Below are 20,097 nucleotides of genomic sequence, written 5' to 3' on the forward strand. Positions count from 1 at the left end.
GTGACTGGCTTTATGAACACTGACTGAAGCCACCTGAATCTAATAGGGCGTTAAATGCAGCACTAAAGCTATGTCATTGTCAACAAACTCATTTCATGTTGTCATTATGAGTATTGTTCTGGATGCACGGTATATAGCTAATGTAAGTCTCTGGATAATGTTATATAGAAGGGATCATATTTAGACTCATCAGTCTAACTGAGTTAATAAATCAAGTGAGAGGTCAGATTATTATCATATACTTCACCCAGAGGTTCTCTCGTGCTTCTCTCACACTGTTGAGTCAAAATTGAAATATCCACTAGACTGTTAAAGAAATGTCACCAAAATGAGAGAGAAGAAGCTATCTCAACAAAAACAGTGTGAAAAGTAAACAATGTGATGAGATAACTTAAAAAAGAGGGACCTGATAAAAGTATCAGATCAAATCCTAATATTTATTTCCAAATGCTCAGCAGCTAAAACCAAAAAGGAAAAATATGGTAAATAATCAGTTGACTTGTTAAACCAGCAGACCCCAGATCTGGGTCTTGGATTAAAATCTGTAACGTGGCCTTTATACAATAATGTAATTTGTACCTCAACCATGTAGTGCCATCAAACATCCACAAAAGCTTGAGCTGTAGTATAAGATAAACCTTTGTTAGTCCCCCGTACAGGGGAAATTTAGATTAACGGTTGATTCTGTTTTTATTTGGTTAAAATCACTACCAGTCTGAATAAACTGGTGATAAATTGACCCCATCTATCTCTACCAGCCTATCCACACAAAGTTGTTTGGTCTGTTTCAATTTGTGCAAATTTTGTGGAATGTTTAGTGTCAAAGAAAAATCATCAACGAATATTCCTCATAGCTTTTTTCATTTCATCCCCGGTGTGAAAAAGGTCTTTAGGCAGCTCAACGTGGGACGGGACTGAAATTAAACAAATGTTTTTATTATTGGAGTTGACTTTTTATTTTATTAAAGTAGGTCTATTTAAGTGGAACCTCCACACTGATACTCTGATTGTTGTTCATCAGAGGTTATTAAAATCTAAATATTTCCAACATATAATTTAATTTCTTACTCTAATTATTGACTGTTGCAGTTTCTCTAAGTGATTTGGTTGTTTTAGTCTCCTTCCTCAACAGAGTGTCGCCCTCTAGTGTCTAAACACACACACTGTCTTATTCTGTGTAGTTTCACTGAGAGCAGAGCTCAGAGGTAAAATGCTGTCTGTCACAGATCTGAGTTATTTCCTGCTCTGGGATCAGATTTTAGCCTTTTATTTATTTATAAGATGTCATTAACTTGTGAAGGCTCATGATAATTAGCGCCAGAAAAACAATGAAAATACGACAATGTGTGTAACTTTTTAACTAACATAATTATTACTTATTCTGAATGAGATTTATCCTTGTAAATAATTTTGGAATCATTTTAATCTAAGAGTTTTTGTAAAAGTACTGGTGAATCTATTGAACATGTGTTTTTAAAGATGTAGATGTTAAACAACCTGTTGGGCAAATGGGAAGTACTATATCACCTGGAGTGAGAAGGACTTAGGTTTATTCAAGGTGGGAGCGGTTTGGTTGGTGTACGAGAGATGGCAGAAGGAAGAGGGCGTGTGTGCTTTTTGCGAATTCAAGTTATGTGGGAATAATCGGAAAAGTGATTTCCCGACTGAGAAAATTAATTTAACGGCCGCCTGAAGTCGGAACAACAACTCGGAAAAGCAGAGAACATTTTAGCACTTTTTCAGCACACTTTGACGACAATGTTAATGACAGTTCAGCGTTCATGTTGTTTCCACTTTACCATGTAAAAGCACATGAACCCACCGAGAGCGACTTCACAACACGGGAAATGGGATCATACAAGGAGCACTTGAACGCAACGTCCACATTCAGCACTCTGTTAACGAGTCCAGTAACTTTGTTTTTAAGTAATTTATCTAACATGTTGCAGTTGAAAGCTCTGGAGCTTCTGTTCTCCTGGTTCTGCCTGCTGACTGTGTCTGGAATAACTCCTGGACACATGGATACAAACGGTAAGAAAGCTAATGCGTAACTTTAAAGGTAATGATAACACAACATTTGGTCAAGCGAAATACGCCATTACAGGTTCATTACAGGTTCATTACAGGTTCATTACAGGTTCATTCATTTGGGAGCTGTCATGCCGACTGTTGTTTAATGGCCATCAAGAGGTTTCCATGAACTAAATATTTATTTCATTCCCACTGCAGAGTTGTGGTTTTAAGAAGTTACATTTCAGACGTCGTTTCATTCTGTGTAGCGACTGTTTATGTCGTGCGGCTCCTTCTATGAACAACCAGGTGACTCCTGAAATCCACTGACGCCAGGAATCAACAGCAGTGTCCCCCAGATTCATTCAGGAGCGGCTGATGTTTTCACTTAAACGCTTTGCTCGCTTGCTCTCCTTGTTCTATACGGAACATACAGTAAGTGAAAAGCTGCTGTTAGAGCTGCGTGACTCCAAGTGTTTGATTGTCTGAGCGGCAGAAAGTGACGTCAGTAAATGTGTTTAGGCTACAGGGTGTCAGTTTCTCAAGACCAAGAGAAGACTGTCGTTTCCCAAAGAGCTCGAAAAAGGGAGACGCTTACTGCCAGTTAACCACACTCACTCGCACCTTCTCTCTCCCCTGACTTCTTTTTGCTCCCTCCCTCCCTCCCTCCCCTGACTTCTTTTTGCTCCCTCCCTCCCCTGACTTCTTTTTGCTCAGCTATGTTTTTGGCTCTATGTGCGTGATGACGTAGTAAACACAACGTGAAGTTGCTCCAGAGGCGTGTGAGCTCTGGTCACTCTGGACAAAACTGCATGAAACTAAATGAGTAAATGTAAATACATACATGAGAAAGAAACTAGCCATTTTAAACTAAAGAGGAGACGATTCTTTATGATTATTGTGCAAATGAAATGCTTGGTAATTAAGGGAGGTGGTTCTCATGTTGCCTATTTTCATATTCATTTCTACAGATAAGCTAAAGAAGTTTTACATTGAGACACAAAAGGCAAACATGAACTGTCTTATCTACAATGATTATGAGGTCATATTAACAGGGGTTTCCTGCCGTTAAAGGCTTGATGTGGGGCCCAAAACGGCTTGGGTGCTGTGTCATGAATGTAAAATCACTGTGGAGAGAGGATGGAAACTAAAACTAAATAACTTCTCCAAAATCTATTGGTTATAGTTCCTCTCCAGACAAATTATTTAGCAAGTTTAGTCCTTATGCTTTCTGGTTGTTGTTTTTTATTTATTATCTGCTGCATTTCCAACTATTTGTTCACACACATGGTAAAAATAATGGTCCCAAATGATGTGAAATTGCACATTTGTCATTGGACAAAGTCAAATTTTAGATGTGCATCACTTGCTCATGGACACAACAGCCCTGCAGCTGAAGTTTTGTACTGGGGTTACTGACTGTGTTGTAAGACTGCAAATACACTGAAGCAGTGATCACTACATACATTTTAAACTCAGTATCATGGGCTTCATCTGTAAAGAGATCACTGTAGTTACTGAGGTTGGATTTGTCATCAATAACTACTGTATCTAAGGTGGCAGACGCCTTTATCCAAATCGACTTACATCTGAGGAACAACATAGAAGCATCAGGTCAGAGAGATCTACAAGCAACACTAGATGTTAGTAAGAGATATTAAAGCATACGGTGTCACTGGGGTAAATACCTGTGGGAAGCAATAGGAGTTAACAAATGGTGCCGTCAAGACAAGCACATGTTAAGGAGAGAGATGAAGAAGAAGTGCAGGCTGGATGTTAGCGGCTCAGAGGAAGTGTTCTTGAAAGAGGTGACTTTAAGACAACATTTAAATGTGATGTGGATGCAAATCTATGTCCTGATGTAAATGACAAAACATATGTTCATGTTTTGTTTATCACCACTAAATTACTTTATTTGAACTTGTTTGACTTTTTGCCTTTGTGGAAAAAAGAATCTTTCTTCTAGTATTTGTAGTTCATGAAAAAAATCCATTGTGCCCAAACAAAAGTGCATCCATCCAAAGTTAGTTTGTGTGCGTTTTGTTTTCCCTGAGCTAAATTTTGACTGAATAAAAGGGGTTTTGTTTCTTTTCATTAGTTTTTCATTTAGACACTTTCTGATTTGTTGTTTGTATGAAGAGTTAAGAGAAAACAACACTTTGCAGTTTTGGTGTTTGTCACCTGTTCTTAAAACCAGGCTTTTGTTCTAACAGAGCATCAAAGTAATGAAGAAAACTGTGATCTGAATATGTCTTCATTTCTGCTGTAATCTATTATGATATTTAATAATAGGCAAAATCCAAACACACAATATCAAACTTGGCTCACACTGAGACCTTGTGGTGTCCGAACGATAATGCTGCGATGATGTGTTGAGAAGAAATCCGCTTGACACTGTTCTTGATTATAAAAGTTTATTACATCAAAGAATTCAGCATCAATTACAAGCTCTGCAGCAGCTTGGAGAGTGACCCAGCCCGAGGACCACTCTGTCTCTCTGTACATCGAACACAGCTTATATAGGTCATGTTTAGGTCTCTGCTAAAAACCATATAAGGGCACAGTGCTGTAGAATAAGTGTAACCATCTGTTAGACACCACAGAAGGGTACAGTCCCTTCATACACACTAATCTCTTTATACACACTAATCTCTTTATACCTAATCTCTACTTCCCCTAACACTGCACCCATCAATCATTACTTCCCCATAAGGGTTCACTGTCCCTCTCACCAGCTGCAGAGCATTATGTTAAACTGTAATGGCCAGATGCACATATGTTATACACCACAACCTCAGTCTAAAAACAAACAAAACAACTCTCCAACACTGTCTTTGTGATTCATCAGGGCCTTGTTTCTGACACAGTTTCATTTATTCATTCACACTGTTGATGTCAAAGCACATCTGAACCCATTTAGATGCAGATGTTTAGTCTTTAGAAACATCAAAATCCCGGTCAGATATAATTGTTGAACGCAAACATGATCTTAAACATGAGCGCTTTTATGATCAATCTGTCATCGATTTATGGACAGAGACTCTCCGGACATCGTTCAGAATAAAATCTACAGGCTGCACTGTCCTGTATTACACTCAATGTGTTTTAACAGCATTTCATTAAACACCAAAGGAGCAAGATTTTTTTATCTGGCATTTATCTAAAACTTTACAGTCAGTTTGAAGCTGGACACATTTCCACTGCAAAAAATAATTAATACTGAGTTTGACTGAACTAATTCTGATCGACTTTCCCACCTCAGGCTCAATCAGCTCAGAGTTTGTTGAACCTGCTTTCTGAAACAGCCCTACTGTCTAATGTCAGCCTACATACGGCAACATGTGAACAACATGTGAATGGGGAGTACTCATCTTGTCACAAGATCTCTGACGTAATTGCTGACGTAACCTGCACTCTGCGCATGCGTTGGCGTCTGTAGCCACCTGTCGGAAGCTCCGTCTTAAACCGAACTCTTATCCAGTTTTAATCCACTCTTTTTCGTTACATTTTTGATATCCTTTTTATTTAACTTAAGTTTTACGTGGGTTAAGGATTTTAGCCATCCGACATGGATTTTAAGCTAGATGACTGTAAAAACGCGATCAACGCTACTGATCGCAACAAGGCTCCGGTGACTATGCTAGCCGAGATAACTCTGCCCCATGAGGACTTTACACTCCTTAAGAAAGCGAACAAGAAGATTGCTGACCTTATGGAAGACATCCGACGACTTTCAGAGGAACTCAAAGAGAAAGATTCCCTGCTGACTGGCTTTATGGATGTAGCTTCAGTACAAGCCAAACAGATCTCTTAGCACAACCGCTAACATCCAGGACACCGTGTTTTGGGACCCCTCTAGTCTTCCCAGGCTTTCCTCCTGCTCGACTCAGAAGCATCAGTCAACCTGGGCTGAAGTGGTGGTCCGTGGCTGCAAGAGAAGCTGGGACGGGGCTGCCTCTCCTCCGCACATCGGCCTCTCCAACCGCTATGCAGCCCTGTCTGACGACACTCCGGTCCATCCAGCGGATGCACCTGCGGCTTTGAGTCTCCCCGATACGGATACCTGCCGACACTGTTGCATCTCCTCCACCGGCTACATCTCCTGCGCTGGGCCTGATCGGCGGCCGTCATCACGGTCAAAAACCTCCGCTTCCCGACGTAGGATCCTGAAGGAGGCTGTGCTCAGACGGTCTGGAGGCCGTCTCTACCCTGCACCGTCGGGTAGCCCTTCTCTCAGGTCTGTTACTGCTACTCCAACACAACACTCGGCAGCTCACACACTACGGTGCTGGCCGCTTCAGTAGACTCCTTGGCCTCCACGACTGGCTGCAGTCCACCTGCAGGGCTCACCGTGTGTTTTATGTGGATAATTTTAATATTTTGTGGCAAAGAATGTCTCTTTTTAAGACAGACGGACTTCACCCAAACAAACGGGGCTCAGAAATGTTAGCTGCTCACATACAGCATGTGGTGCGGTCCACACATGACTTACGTGAATGACTAATCATTCATGCAGCACACCTGGACGCACCACCGCTCACTGAACAGATCTCTGCCTCACTGCCACAAACAACTGTCTCCACCTGCTGGCATGTAAAGCCGTCTGCTCCCAGCGCTGTTCCAAAGACTTCTATTCCTGTCATCATCACGCATAGACCAGTAAACCGAAATGTGCACATCCCACACAGAAATAATAATAATCTCTTCAGGATTAGGACAACTGCACCAACTCCAGCACCCAGAACAAACTCATTTAAAATGGCTGTCTTCAATGTGAGATCACTGTCAAGTAAGACTTTTATCTAAAATGATTTTATCTTTTATCTGCAAATCTAGATTTTATGTTTTTAACTGAATCCTGGTAGCAAATTAATGACTATAGCCAGCTAGCTGAACTGTGTCCGCCTCAATATGACTGTTTTAGTTAAAATGTCGTCAAGTACACTGTGATGAATTTAACTCCTTTGAAGTTCTCACTCTTAAAGTTGGAGGGCTGCAACCTATCATATTTGTTATAATTTATCGCCCCCCAAAACCGCCTGGAGGATTTTTATCAGAACTTCCTGAATTTTTATCTACTATGGTTTTAAATTATGACAGAATTGTTCTTTGTGGCGATTTTAATATTCATGTTGATGACCCCAACAATGTTAATGCAACTGACTTTTTAAATATGGCCACTTCTTTTAACTTCAAACAACATGTCAAAGGGCAAACACATAACCGTGGTCATACACTGGACTTGGTCTTTACCCTGGGTGTCAGCATTTCCTCTGTGGAATTAGTGGACATGACCATATCTGACCACAGATGTATTGTTTTTAGCTGCGATTCGCCTGTTACTCATGCCGCCTCACCAAGCTCCGTGTGTTGTCGCATCTTTAATGAACAAAGTGTTTCAAAGTTTTGCGCATTCTTTCAGAGCCAAAGCCAACACCTGTCTGATTCCAACACCAACAATCTGGTCGATCACTTCAATCATATCTGCTTGTCGTCACTAAATATTACTGCTCCTCTAAAGGTTAGGCCTACGTCTAAAGCTAGTAAGCAACCCTGGATAAATGACAGCATTCGCAGCCTCAAAAGGGAATGCATGGAAAAAATCCAGTCTCCAAGTCCATTACCTCAGTCTGAAGGATTTATTAATTAAAGTTAATTAATAAATCCTTAATAAATCTCGCATCCTTAACCATGTTATTGTAGTTCTACAATAACATGGTTAAGGATGCGAGAACACACTATTTTTCTGAACTCATTACTACACATAAACACAATCCCAGGTTTCTGTTTAAGACTGTGGATCAGCTGGTAAACCCAACCCCTCCTTGTGCCTCAGCTGGAAGTAATGATGACTGTGAATTGTTTTTATCTTATTTTACCAATAAGGTGGTGTCAATCAGAGCCTCTATTACCCCCGCGGCCTCTTACTCAGAGGTTCCTCACCAGCAACAAGAGAGTTTTAACCAGTTTTATCCCATCGACTTGTCTGAGCTTTTAAAAACAGTATCACAAATGAGAGTGTCCTCCAGCCCACTTGATGTAATACCTACAAAGTTTTTACTGAAAGTAATGGATTCTGTTGGGCCCCATTTGATCTCTGTTTTCAACAGCTTCCTATCTACTGGTTGTGTCCCTGATTATTTAAAAACGGCTTGCGTGAACCCACTTTTAAAGAAACCTGGTTTAGATCCCTCCCTCCCACATAATTTTAGACCAATTTCAAAACTGCCTTTTATTGCAAAGATTCTAGAAAGAATTGTGTCCAAACAGCTGCTCACTGTACTGGAAAATAACAAATTATTTGAAAAGTTTCAGTCTGGTTTCAGGAAGTACCACAGCACTGAGACTGCCCTGCTTAAAGTCACCAATGACCTTTTAATGTCTGCTGATGAAGGCATGTGCTCAGTCCTTGTACTCCTGGACCTTAGCGCTGCTTTTGACACCATTGATCACAACATCATGTTAGACAGACTGAGGCACTGGGTGGGGATCTCTGGTACTGCCCTAGAATGGTTTTCATCCTACCTGTCAAATAGGAAGTTTTGCGTGTCTGTAAACAACTATGTCTCTTCGTTCTGTCCAGTTAAATATGTTGTGCCTCAGGGGTCGGTCTCAGGACCCATTTTGTTTTCCTTGTATCTGCTTCCCCTTGGACATATTATCCATAAACATGGTATTTCTTTTCATGTTTATGCTGATGACACACAAATATACTTGCCCGTCAGATCCACAGACCCTGGAATGCTGAGTTAACAACTGCCTTTGTGAAGTTAAAAAAGGATGTCAAATAATTTCCTCCAACTGAACTCAGACAAAACAGAAATCCTGGTCATCGGGTCTCAGCAGATAGCAAATCAAATACTGCCATCTGCTGGTTCCCTAGTAAATCACATTAAGCCTGTGGCAAAGAACCTTGGTGTTTGGTTTGATAGTAATTTAAATTTCGAGCAGCACACCACAAAGCTTGTTCAATCATGTTCTTTATCAACTTAGAAATATAGCAAAAATTCAATCTATGTTAACTTTTAAGGACACCGAGACCATTTTACACGCCTTCATCTCATCACGCCTGGATTATTGCAACAGCCTTTTCACCTGTTTAACCCAAAAATCTATTGATCGACTCCAGACTGTCCAGAACTCAGCTGCCAGGCTTTTAACCAGAACAAAGAAATATGACCACATTACTCCTATTTTAGCTTCATTACACTGGCTCCCAGTATGTTTTAGAATTGACTTTAAAATTCTATTGATCACTTTTAAAGCTCTTCATGGCCTCTCGCCTTGTTATATTTCTGACCTTTTAGTCCCATACGCACCAGCACGTACCTTGAGATCCTCGGGCAGAGGTCTGTTGTCTGTTCCAGAGTCTCGACTGAAAACTAAAGGGGACAGAGCGTTTGCTGTCAGGGCCCCGAGGCTCTGGAACAGCCTGCCCGAGGAAATCAGGTCGGCTGAGTCAGTGAACTCTTTTAAGTCCCTTCTTAAAACATACTTTTATAGGAGAGCCTTTCCCGATCTTATATGACTTTATTTTATCCCTTTTATTTTATTCTATTTTACTAATTTTATATTAATCTTAAACGTGTATTTTAGTCTTTTCAATGTTTTCTTGCTTTTATCTTGTATTGTTTTTGTATTATTGTCTTTACACTTGTTAAAGCACTTTGTAACTTGTTTTTGAAAAGTGCTCTACAAATAAAGATTATTATTATTATTAAATATTCTTAAATGACGCCAACATGAAAAATCTCCATAAATAATGTGCCGACTAACTAACGTGTTTATAAACTGGTGTTTCAGAGTCATTGAGGTGACATGTAAATGTGTTATCTGATGTTCTGTCTGAACCTGATTGATCTCTATTTGAACAGAATGACTAAAATAAACTTCTTCTTTCAGGGTCGGGTGACGTCAGAGTGGTTGTGAAAGAAGGGAGTGACGCCATTTTACCCTGTTCACTCAGCACCAAGGAGAACGCTGAGGAGAAACTCTTTGACTGGAAGAAAGATGGTCCGAAGGAGATTTTCTTTTATGATGCAGGAATTCATTATAACAACGGCCGTCCAGGTCAAGATCAGCAGTTCAAAGGTCGCGTCTCACATTTTCAAGATGAGCTGAAGTACGGCATCGCCTCCATCATCATCAGAAATACGAAGGTGACCGACAGAGGAGACTACACCTGTGATTTTCAACTTCTTCAGCCAAGACAGATATTCAACATTCAGCTACTTGTTGGTGAGTGTTTTCATTAAAGGGGTGTTATGTAGTTTTCAGCGACCACTAGCGGTGCAGTTTTTAGAGTGCAACCAGGCGTGTGCTCGAACTCAAGAGCGAGCAAACTCCGACACAGAAAGAGCAAAACACCAGGAGACACTTTCACCTGAGTATCAGTAAAATTACTAAAAATCTAAACTGAACGTTACGAAGCAAACAACAGTAGAGCCGTGCTAAAGTAGCTGGCTGCTCCTGCCTTGCATCAAGGCCGGTATAAACATCTCGTTCAGTCTGACGGGCTACAGCACATAACACTTTTTAAAAATCTTTTTTATCCTTACATGGAGTTTGTGCTGGGAGCCTGTTGTTTTGTGGTGTTAGTGGACTCGTTAGCTGCGTTGTTGTCACTGTGGTTGGAGAGAGGTTCAGGAGCCCGACCCGTGGCTGTTGCAAGCAACAGAGAAAAGAGGCGTGTGCTTCATTTCTAAGTGATGTTAGAGCCCACTGACAAAAAGGCTGAACAAATTTAATGTAGTGATAAATTATTTCTTGAAAAACTACATACAGCCCCTTGAAACAGTTAATCTATTTTGTTCGTCCAGATCTCCAGCTGTGTTTTCAGGTTTGGTTTGACTCCAGCTGTTCTTCCTCGTCTGTTCAGTCTTCTGTTTAAACCACCGACAACGAGGAACACCTTGAAAGTACGACTTTAATCACATATCAGCAGTTTAATGTTGACAGCTGAGAATTTAACGGGCGTGTTTTTACTATTTGCAGTAACGTAGCTTGTTTCTCATTTCACCGTTTTAATTATTCTCAACATCAGACTATATCTGTATAAACAGTGTTGTCTAATTTTATATCTCTTCTGAAATTATACCGATATACCTGGCAGCCCTACTTTGAAGTTATGATGAATCTCAGTTTTAAATTCAACTCTGTGGTAAAGTTTAAGGCCTCAGTAAGGTCAGACACAGTTGAGACATCTGCCCTCTGTAGCTCCTGTACTTTCAGCCTGTGATGCTCTTTGTAACATTTACCTGACGTCTTTTTCTCCTTCTCCCCCTTTTCTTCCTTTACCTCTACTTGTTCTTTTCTTTCCTCATAAGAAACTATAATCAGACATGCAAGTTGTCCTCTTCCTGCTTTAACTCTCCTTGGCCTGCCTGATCTTTGTCTCCACATCATGTCAGAACTGAGCCTCTGCTTCTTCTGACTGCTCTGCATCTGATCTCAGGTGACTTAACTGCTTCTGTTCAATGCTCTACTTTAACTACTTTTGAGTTTCCTTCAACAAAATGCATATGATTACATTTACATAAACTCTAATTCATCCTCAGCCAAATGTTTTGTTAATTTGACAAAAAAAACAACAACAACAACCTGGAAAAACTAAATCTTGTAATTGAACATTTAGGTATTTAAAATAAGTGTTAAGTGTTTTGTTTTGAGTTTAAATAAAATGTTGATTTAATTCTGGAATTATTTTGAATAAATTATTAACAAATAAATCAGACAATGCAAAAGCAATTTATTGATATTCCCAAAGTTATGGTCTTGACTGGTCTTGAAATAAAATCCCGATGTTCACGAGGGGGTAACGGTTTTGAAACGGAGACCAAAATTGCGACATCAAAGTCCACGGTCTCGTGTCGTGGATCCAAGAAACAGAACCGCGACACACCCGCTCCGCAGACTGTAGAACACAATGCAACTGTGGGTGGCGGCGGCCGGTGGAGGGTGGGCTCTGTAGCGGTGTTTATTTTTTTTATGTTAATATTCTCTTTCAGATCTCACCTTCAGAAACCGTTTAAACGAAATCACAGGTGCGTCACTGATCTGTACATGTGTGCTACAACTCTCTGGGCCTCAGTATCATTTAAACCTTTGACGCAGGACCTTCATGTTGACTAACCATCACAGCAGGTTCTGCACATTTGGATGTTACTGATCTCTACATCTGCTTTGTTTATTCGCTGCTTTTGAGACACAAACACACACCTGCTGCTGTTTTCTCAGAGGCACTTGTAGGTAAACTGCCTGTAGCCACCAGCAACACTGTCAGACTGATCAGTACTTTCTCCTGATCTGTCTTTAAGTTTGAAACCCTGAGTTTTATATTTGAATGGAAACTACATTTGTAGTGTTCTGTTTACATGATTTTCTTATTACTGTGTTCACAGGTGCAGCTGCAGAGCCGTCCATCACGATAGTTAACATCACAGAGTTTGGGGTCCTGCTGCAGTGTGACGTTAGAGGTGCTTTTCCTAAACCTACAGTAGAGTGGCAGGACGGTGCTGGAAACAAACTTACTGCTGAAGAGACACAGGTCTCAGAAAGAGAAGGTCACTTCTACATCACCCTCCAAACCACTGTGACCAAGACCAAAACCAACCACTTCTATTGTGTAGTCCAGCAGGACGACATCGGTCATATGATCAGTAGTAACATCACTTTGCCAGGTGAGATTCATTTTAGTGGTTTTATCTGCAAGTAGTTTTACATGTTCATAGATTTTAGCAGCATGGCCGCCTCAGTAGTAGTTCTGTGTAGGTAATAACCAGTGTGCTGTACATGAGATACAGTTTACATTCTGAGTGTGACTCTAGGTTTTGTTGTGTGTTTCAGAGAAACTGTTTGAGGACACGTGCAGCAGAGGGGACGTCACAGGATGGTTGTTTGGTGGATTTGTTTTAGGAGCTCTACCTATGGCAGTTCAAGGTTTTCTTGTAGCTACAAAGATCATCACAGTACGCTGTAATAATGGTGAGTTTATATAATGGATTCTATCAACATAACAGATACAGAAACCATCTCATGTCACAATGTTCTTTCTTCAATGTTCTTTTTTATTAAATTGATTGATTTGCTTTTATTGGACAGGAGCAGCTGATGAGAAACAGAAAAATGGGGAGGAATCAAACCTGCAGGCTCCACCAGGTGAGTTACCGGGCGCCCCTTACGTTTGGTATTTACATAAAAAATAAAAATAATCCACTAAGCTTCATTTATTTATTTATGAGGCCTCTGGTTCACATTGTGATTGTTAAAAATATAAAGCAAGCTTTAAATACATAACTGTCCATTAAATGGATGTTTTGACAGTTTCTTTAAACAGATGTTTGAATATCAAATTCAAATTAGCTTTATTGGCATGAATGTGTAGCAACAATATTACCAAAGCTGCATATAAAGTACATAAGGACAATTAATTTCATATATATTATATAAGGAAATAAAACAGCAAAAGTTGTTTGTGTGTGTTACCAAATAAAATAATAATAATAAAAAATATATAATATAAACATTCTGTAAAAATAAATATAAAAAAAGTAAATAAGTAAAACAATAAGCCTGTGTTAGAAAATTAAAGTAATATATTAAAATAAATAAAGTGTGTTATTATAATATACTAAAAAAATTTTTAATAAAACTGTAAATTTGTATATTAATAGACAATAAAAAATTATTTCATTTAAATAAAATAAAAAAATCAGTATCAAATGTGAGACTAAAATCTCAACAATTACTAAAATATCACACAATCAAAATAATAATTTACAATTATTTATTAGTCTAAGTTTATATCATTCACTTCTTGTTTTTCCATTTTGTCTCTGGAAACATTTGAAAGTAAAAGTCCTGAATATTCTGCCTGTCTGCTGATACTGACCACCATTTAAATGATTTGATTATTTGTAAAAAAACTGTCTGTGCTGTTATAACCGAATTATTTCCAAGAAACTTCATGTGATTTTGTAGGTGTTACGCTGAAAGTAGCCTATAATATTGTGAAAACATCAACCTACATTACCTCATTAACTGGTTATTGTTCCATTAATGTCGCCATGTTACCAATTATAATCCAAATATTGTTCATGTAACAATTTTATTGTTAGGTACCACATTTTCATCAAAACATAACTAATACTAAAGAACTTTTGCTTTGTTGCAATCTTTAATGTGTTTCCCCATTATTACCCTTTGTTTGTTAACCTTTTTGCCCTGTTACTGTATTTTTTGCCTAAAACCACCCAGATAAATCAGACGCTGGACGATTAATTACAAAGTAACCGAAATTCAATTTAATCAACGTAATTTCCCCTTGTTGGTTATTTCGTTTTTTTAATCCTATTAATATTTCCCCACAGTTTGTGTTCACGTACTTTCCTCTAAAAAACATACTACAGCATGTGTAGTCATGTGACTTCACCCCATTTAGTTAGTTTTGGTGTCCTCCACAATGGTTTTACATTCATGGCACAGTACCAAGCTGTTTTAAACCTCACGTCTTAAGCAGGGAAAACCCTGTTAATGACCTCAGAGTCATTAGAGATAGGATTGTTCATTTTTGGCATTTGTCTTAATTTACTGCTTTTTTTTTTTTTAATGTTTTTGTTGATACCAACTAAACCAAATAATAGGCAACATGAGAACCACCTCCCCTCTGTTTAATTACCAAGCATCTCATTAGTACATTAAATTCAAAAGAATCGTCCTCATCAGCTTAAAGGACTAGTTTTTATCCATCATTTGTTTTACTAACCTCAGCTCTTCCATGGTCACTGCCGTCCATTCTTTTCCTGACCAACCAGAAAACAGATATAATTTCAGTAGGATGTTCAGTATGTGTACAGGACGGAGCTGTAACCTGACAACTTCCTGCTCTTACAGCAGCACCTGTCATGTAGACGTCCTTTGATGAATGAGGAGAGGCAGCCAGCAGAGCGTTGAGTGTTACCCTGCTTGCTCAGTGTGCAGGTGAAAATCATTAGTTGCACATTGATATTAATCATAAAATGTTAGTAGCACCAAATACAGGGGGGACATTCTTTGTCGTAGCACCACAGAGTCTCCGCCGCTGCACTCCCGACTTCCGTCAACATTACGTATCAGTTAGCAAAAAACGACTTATGACATTCATGAATTACCTTTAATAGTATATTTGATATATTTAACATTAATAGTATTTAATAGAGCATATCGACAGCACAAACCTGGTCAGTGAACTATGAGGACAAACAAAACAAAAGTTCATTAATCGTGGTAAAATATTTAATTGTGATTTTAGGTCAAATCTTCCAGCCCTAGATACACCCATTGTTAAAACCAAGCTATTACTTAGTTATCTTTAAAATAAAAATATTCCCAAGTTATTACCAACCTATAATGTAACGTGCTACCAAGTTTTCTTACTCTGAGGTCAGATTTGTCCTTTCGCCAAAACCTTCTCTGGTTCCAGCTCCAACAATAGTTGCAGGTTGAATGTTATACATGACTTAATCATAATCTATGAATAAAAAGGATGTAAGTACAATTATTTCATTTGTAAGAAACGTGCATTTGTGGGATGAGCAGCAGAGCGGAGTGTGTGAGTTACACCATTTAAAAAGGACATAAACAGGTTTTCCACTGCTGTAAGATTTACTGCCAAGAAGCATTATTACATCAAAGAAACACTCCAAACACAAATGTTCTTACTTTCTGTGTGTAGTTTATATTCTGCAGGTGGAGATCCATAAACTGTCGGCTCTGTGTCTCCCAGCTGTGACTGACTAATCATTTGTGTGTATTATATAAAAGTTGACTTTATGTAATGTCTACTTTTCTTTTCTGCAGGTTCTCGTCCCCAGGAAAACGGTTTTTGTAGAGCTCATTCAGAGGAGGTGTAAAGGTGTGTGTGAATGTACTGAATCATGTAGATTAGTCCAATGCTGTTTTTTTTGTTTTTTTTATACATGCTGTATATACTGTAAATTGTAAATATGTAATCTAACAGATCTTTGTGAAACATGTTATGGTCAGTTTTTGGACTAATGGAAATTAATGTTTTACAAAATAGAAAATAAAAAGTACTTGCCAGTCCAGTCAGAGTTAAAGGGAGGGGTTTCATTGTCTATCATGACAGACAATCACTAGAGCACTTCTCTAACTTAAATGTACATGTTACAGCAGGTTGTTAAAGAAAATTACAGGGAAAATATTTTTTAATCGAAATGACCAACATTTCTGCAGGTTATGAGTTCACAATGGCAACTATAAAAGATGATTTGTTCGAAAAGACAGAAGAGAAATGTTATTTATTTGTATTTAATAGGACATAATCCTTTCATATAATGAGCCACATATTTATTTATAGATAATCAGTGATTTTACATTTGAATGTAATTTAAAAAGCAGATGTACACACAGTAATTCTTCTGTTCAAAATGAGACAGATGTAATTTGTTATTGACTAAATACATAAAACAGTTGGGTTCTCACTGATTTTACAGAATCAGATTTACAATTGTATACAAAAAAAGGGAAAAGCTATAAAAAAGCTAATAATTTTTCACCATTAAAGTTGAGACTTTTTCTCCTGATGAGAAATAGTCACGTTTTAATCTCGTCTCCTATCATGTATCTGTATGCTGGGCCACACGGAGGTTACTTGCTAAATGCCAGTTAAATAGGTCGTATCAACAAAGATGTAAAAAGTTTCACAAAGATTATTTTATTACTGGATTCTGTATAGATTTTTTACTCTTACGTCTCCATTTTATTTCTGAACCTTGTTTGTTGCTTTTGTTTTACTTTGTTGTCAAAATGTGATTATCCACTGGAAAAATATAAATAAATATAATATAAATAATCTTGATGTGCAATTGTTGTTTGTGTACAGCTGTGGTTATAGTACTTGCTTTTAATGTGCTTTTATTTTCTATAGTTCCAAAGCAAAAATCTTTAAAAAGTTTTAAAGTTAAAATCTACTTGGCAGTAAATCAGATTATGAGCTTATTGTTTTGGGTGATGAAGCCTGGCTGTTCTCTTGAAGCAGCCGCTCCATCGTTCTTGTTTTATTTTTGCTTTTTGAGGTCTCATGGACGCTGCTGACTGAGAAAGTTAAATGCAATAATAAATCTGTGAATTACAGGAGTATCCTACGCTGTCTTCTTCCCTGGTTTCCCCCTGGCGTTGATACTAGTGTTCATTCTGAATAGTAAACCTCAGGCTGTGTGTTAGAGATCAGTAATTCACTTGAAAGATATTTCATTAGTTAAATGGTTTAATTAGGGTTAGGGGGTGACAAATAAGTGCTTTTGATATGACTGATGCTTGAAAAATAAAATAATCATTTGAACATTAGAGCAAATCTGTATATCTTATTCTCTAATAGCTTTTTGTGTCTAGCCTTGTACGTTTGTATATTTCTATGATTGGTTTCTCAGGTGTTTGTGAGGGTGCAGCCACAGCACCTTGAAAACTCAGTGTTCAGACAGGCTACTTGTTGGTCAAATGTTTGTATCTTGTAATGTGAATAACTTTCTTCCCAGGTGAACATAGTGCACAAACCTATACCAAGTTCAGTACCTAGTAGGTGTAGTTTTAACTTTTTTTTACCAAGCTCATTGAACTTTAAATTAGACATTATGTCCTAAAACACGTCTGTATGGGATCTTTCACTTATCAAAGTTGTGCAGCCTGCAGTTTAATACGTGTTTGAAACAGTTTCAGACGTCACAAATGAATCCAGGATCTGTGACTGTTCTTCTCTGAACCTCCATGCTGCCATCAGACCTGGTTTCTGTGTTAAATAAATATCTGCAAAGTCTCAATAAAGAAAACCAGGATATTTGTATTTTTATTAAAGATCTCTGCAGTACACATTGGAAATGATTCAACAAATGTGTAAAGAGGAACTTACAAATGTAATTTACAAATGTGTAAAAACTGTTTTGTGTGTACACATTACTCTGTATTTTTGTGGATATGATTTTACATGACACAAATAAAAATACACATTTGTGAATAGTGAAATATTTGTCAATCATAGTACACATTTGCGGATTGTCTTCTGTGGGTTACAAATATTAAAGTCCAATTAAATTTTAGGTTAATTACTAAGGTATCTTAACAAACTCTGTCGTGAGAGTATTCCCAAGCAATTAAAGGTGCATGCGTTTTAAGGGAAAAGACCATAACAGTCCTGTATTCCCCAAATATTACCAGTGTATGCACTCTAATTATCCACACACATTTTAGATAATCAAACAATTAACTCCTTGCATTACTGTAAATATTAACTGCATCAACCTGTAAATACGGTAAATATTCCCTTCAGTTCCCGCTACATAAATTAATAACGTAAATCACAGTTAACACATAAATTTATAAAATTATTTATCAGTAAACTGCATTTAGGCTCCTACAACTGTATTACTGATAAATGGTTTGGTAATAAATACAGAAAATGTGTTGTTTAATTTTACTTCACAGTCACATTTTAATTGAATGGGTCTTAACAAATGCCAACGCATTCTCACTCCCGACTGGTCACATATTGACGCTTGGTCAAGGCCCATTGGCGTCGCTTGTTAACGCCCTGGGTAGGCTACCCCCCCTTTTGCATCATGTTTTAACTTTTAGGGCTCCGCGGTCAAGTTAGCAACGTTAGTAACAATAAATAAGCAACGTCCGGTTAGACTTTCCAAATAAAAGACTAAGATCTAAACACTGAGCTTTCAAGGTCAAAAACTCCTGAGAAATGGCCTGCTTCAATCATAGCTCATAGCCTACAAGGCTACACCAAAAAAAAGGTTTAGCCTACACTTTATAAGAAAGAGGATGAGAAATACAGAGTTTGCTGAGATGTTCAAATGATTATCCTTATATTCAAGCATCAATCATATCAAAACGTCACACACACATTGACTGCACTTGAATATAAGCTACAACAATGAAAGCATGTAGGCATAATGCAAAATAGCACTCCTGTAGCCTACAACAAAAAACAACTATCGATTACAACGTTCACCTGTGTCCAAAAACAAACACACATTCATCTTTCTATAATTTCTACTGTTTCCAAGTTTCACTCCCCGACTGAAAAGCCCTTGAGAAACAAACTCATGTTTTGCGCGTCTCAGTGTTTTCAGTCTCCCTGGCGGCTGCAAATTTCGTTTTGCGTTGTCTACAGCCGCTATGTTTAGTCAACAGAAATGTATTAAACCAGAGTGTTGTTCTACGGAAACGAGCCGTTTGTGGTACATTGGGAAATGGCAACAAGTGGATCAAAATCAGATGTCAATGGCTCAGAGATGGATGAACAAAAGAGAGAAATTAAACTCACTTCTAAAGCTTTGGGGGATAAAATTGAAACACTACAAAAGGAACGTAGAAAAAAGGTTCACAAAATCAAAGGTCTAATACAGACAATAAAGGATCTCATGCAAAAGGATGATAATGCCCCACAAGTACGATCTTATCTTGAGAAAATGAGTCAAATGGTGGATGAAACTTTGTTACATGAGTCTGTGATTCCCATACTTCCTGAAGAGGAACAGGAAAAACAAAATGAATTGTTTATGAACATACTAAAATGCCACAATGGATTGATGGAGGATGCAAAAGGATGGCTTTCTGAAACAGGGAGACAAACAAGCCGTACTATTGCTCATGTTGTCACATATGATGCTCCCATATTTGTATCACAAAAGGAATCAATGCACAAGTTGGACAGGACATCGAGAGACGGTACGATCACGTCCACTGTTTCAGCACAGGAATCATCAGTCGGCAACACTGGTGACAAGCAGCAGTGACCAAAGTCAAATAATTACGGTTTTGGAAAAACAAAATGAAATAACTGCTTTATTGGTTCAGCAACAATCTCGTTCATTTCTGCCTAAGAGACCTTCAGGTTTTTGACGGTGATCCTTTGCAATATCACACCTTCATGAGGGCTTTTGAACACAGCATCGAAGAGAAGGCTGACAATCCCAAAGACTGCTTGTGCTTCCTTGAACAGTACACCAGGGGGCAGCCAAGGGAGCTTGTCAGAAGCTGTCAACATATGGCACGTGACAGAGGACATGGCAAGGCTAAGGC

The 20,097-nt window shown here is 38.3% G+C and overlaps 2 protein-coding genes across 6 annotated transcripts in view; both read left to right on the top strand.

Moving 5' to 3' along the window:
* Positions 1 to 16,861, top strand: part of LOC119886063 (butyrophilin subfamily 3 member A2-like) — a 52,532-nt gene extending 35,671 nt beyond the window's left edge. For 3 of the 5 annotated variants that reach the window (XM_038696555.1, XM_038696551.1, XM_038696559.1), the window contains one exon: positions 15,847 to 16,861. In XM_038696555.1, coding sequence (XP_038552483.1) covers positions 15,847 to 15,899 — 53 coding nt within the window. In that variant the 3' untranslated portion in view covers positions 15,900 to 16,861. Of the gene's footprint in view, positions 1 to 13,110; positions 13,168 to 15,846 lie in introns of all 5 variants that reach the window. The other 2 variants (XM_038696557.1, XM_038696558.1) reach the window with 1 other exon arrangement.
* LOC119886097 (butyrophilin subfamily 1 member A1-like) lies at positions 1,665 to 11,544 on the top strand. Its single transcript, XM_038696636.1, has 3 exons — positions 1,665 to 2,031; positions 9,913 to 10,248; positions 11,350 to 11,544. Exons 1-3 carry the CDS (start codon positions 1,782 to 1,784, stop codon positions 11,376 to 11,378), a joined length of 615 nt encoding a protein of 204 aa, XP_038552564.1. The 5' UTR covers positions 1,665 to 1,781; the 3' UTR covers positions 11,379 to 11,544.
* Positions 16,862 to 20,097: the final 3,236 nt, after the last annotated feature.

Source organism: Micropterus salmoides, unplaced genomic scaffold, assembly GCF_014851395.1.
Source record: "Micropterus salmoides isolate LMB-PRFRI ecotype aquatic unplaced genomic scaffold, ASM1485139v1 Ms_hic_scaffold_4, whole genome shotgun sequence".
In the NCBI taxonomy this organism is placed as follows: domain Eukaryota; kingdom Metazoa; phylum Chordata; class Actinopteri; order Centrarchiformes; family Centrarchidae; genus Micropterus; species Micropterus salmoides.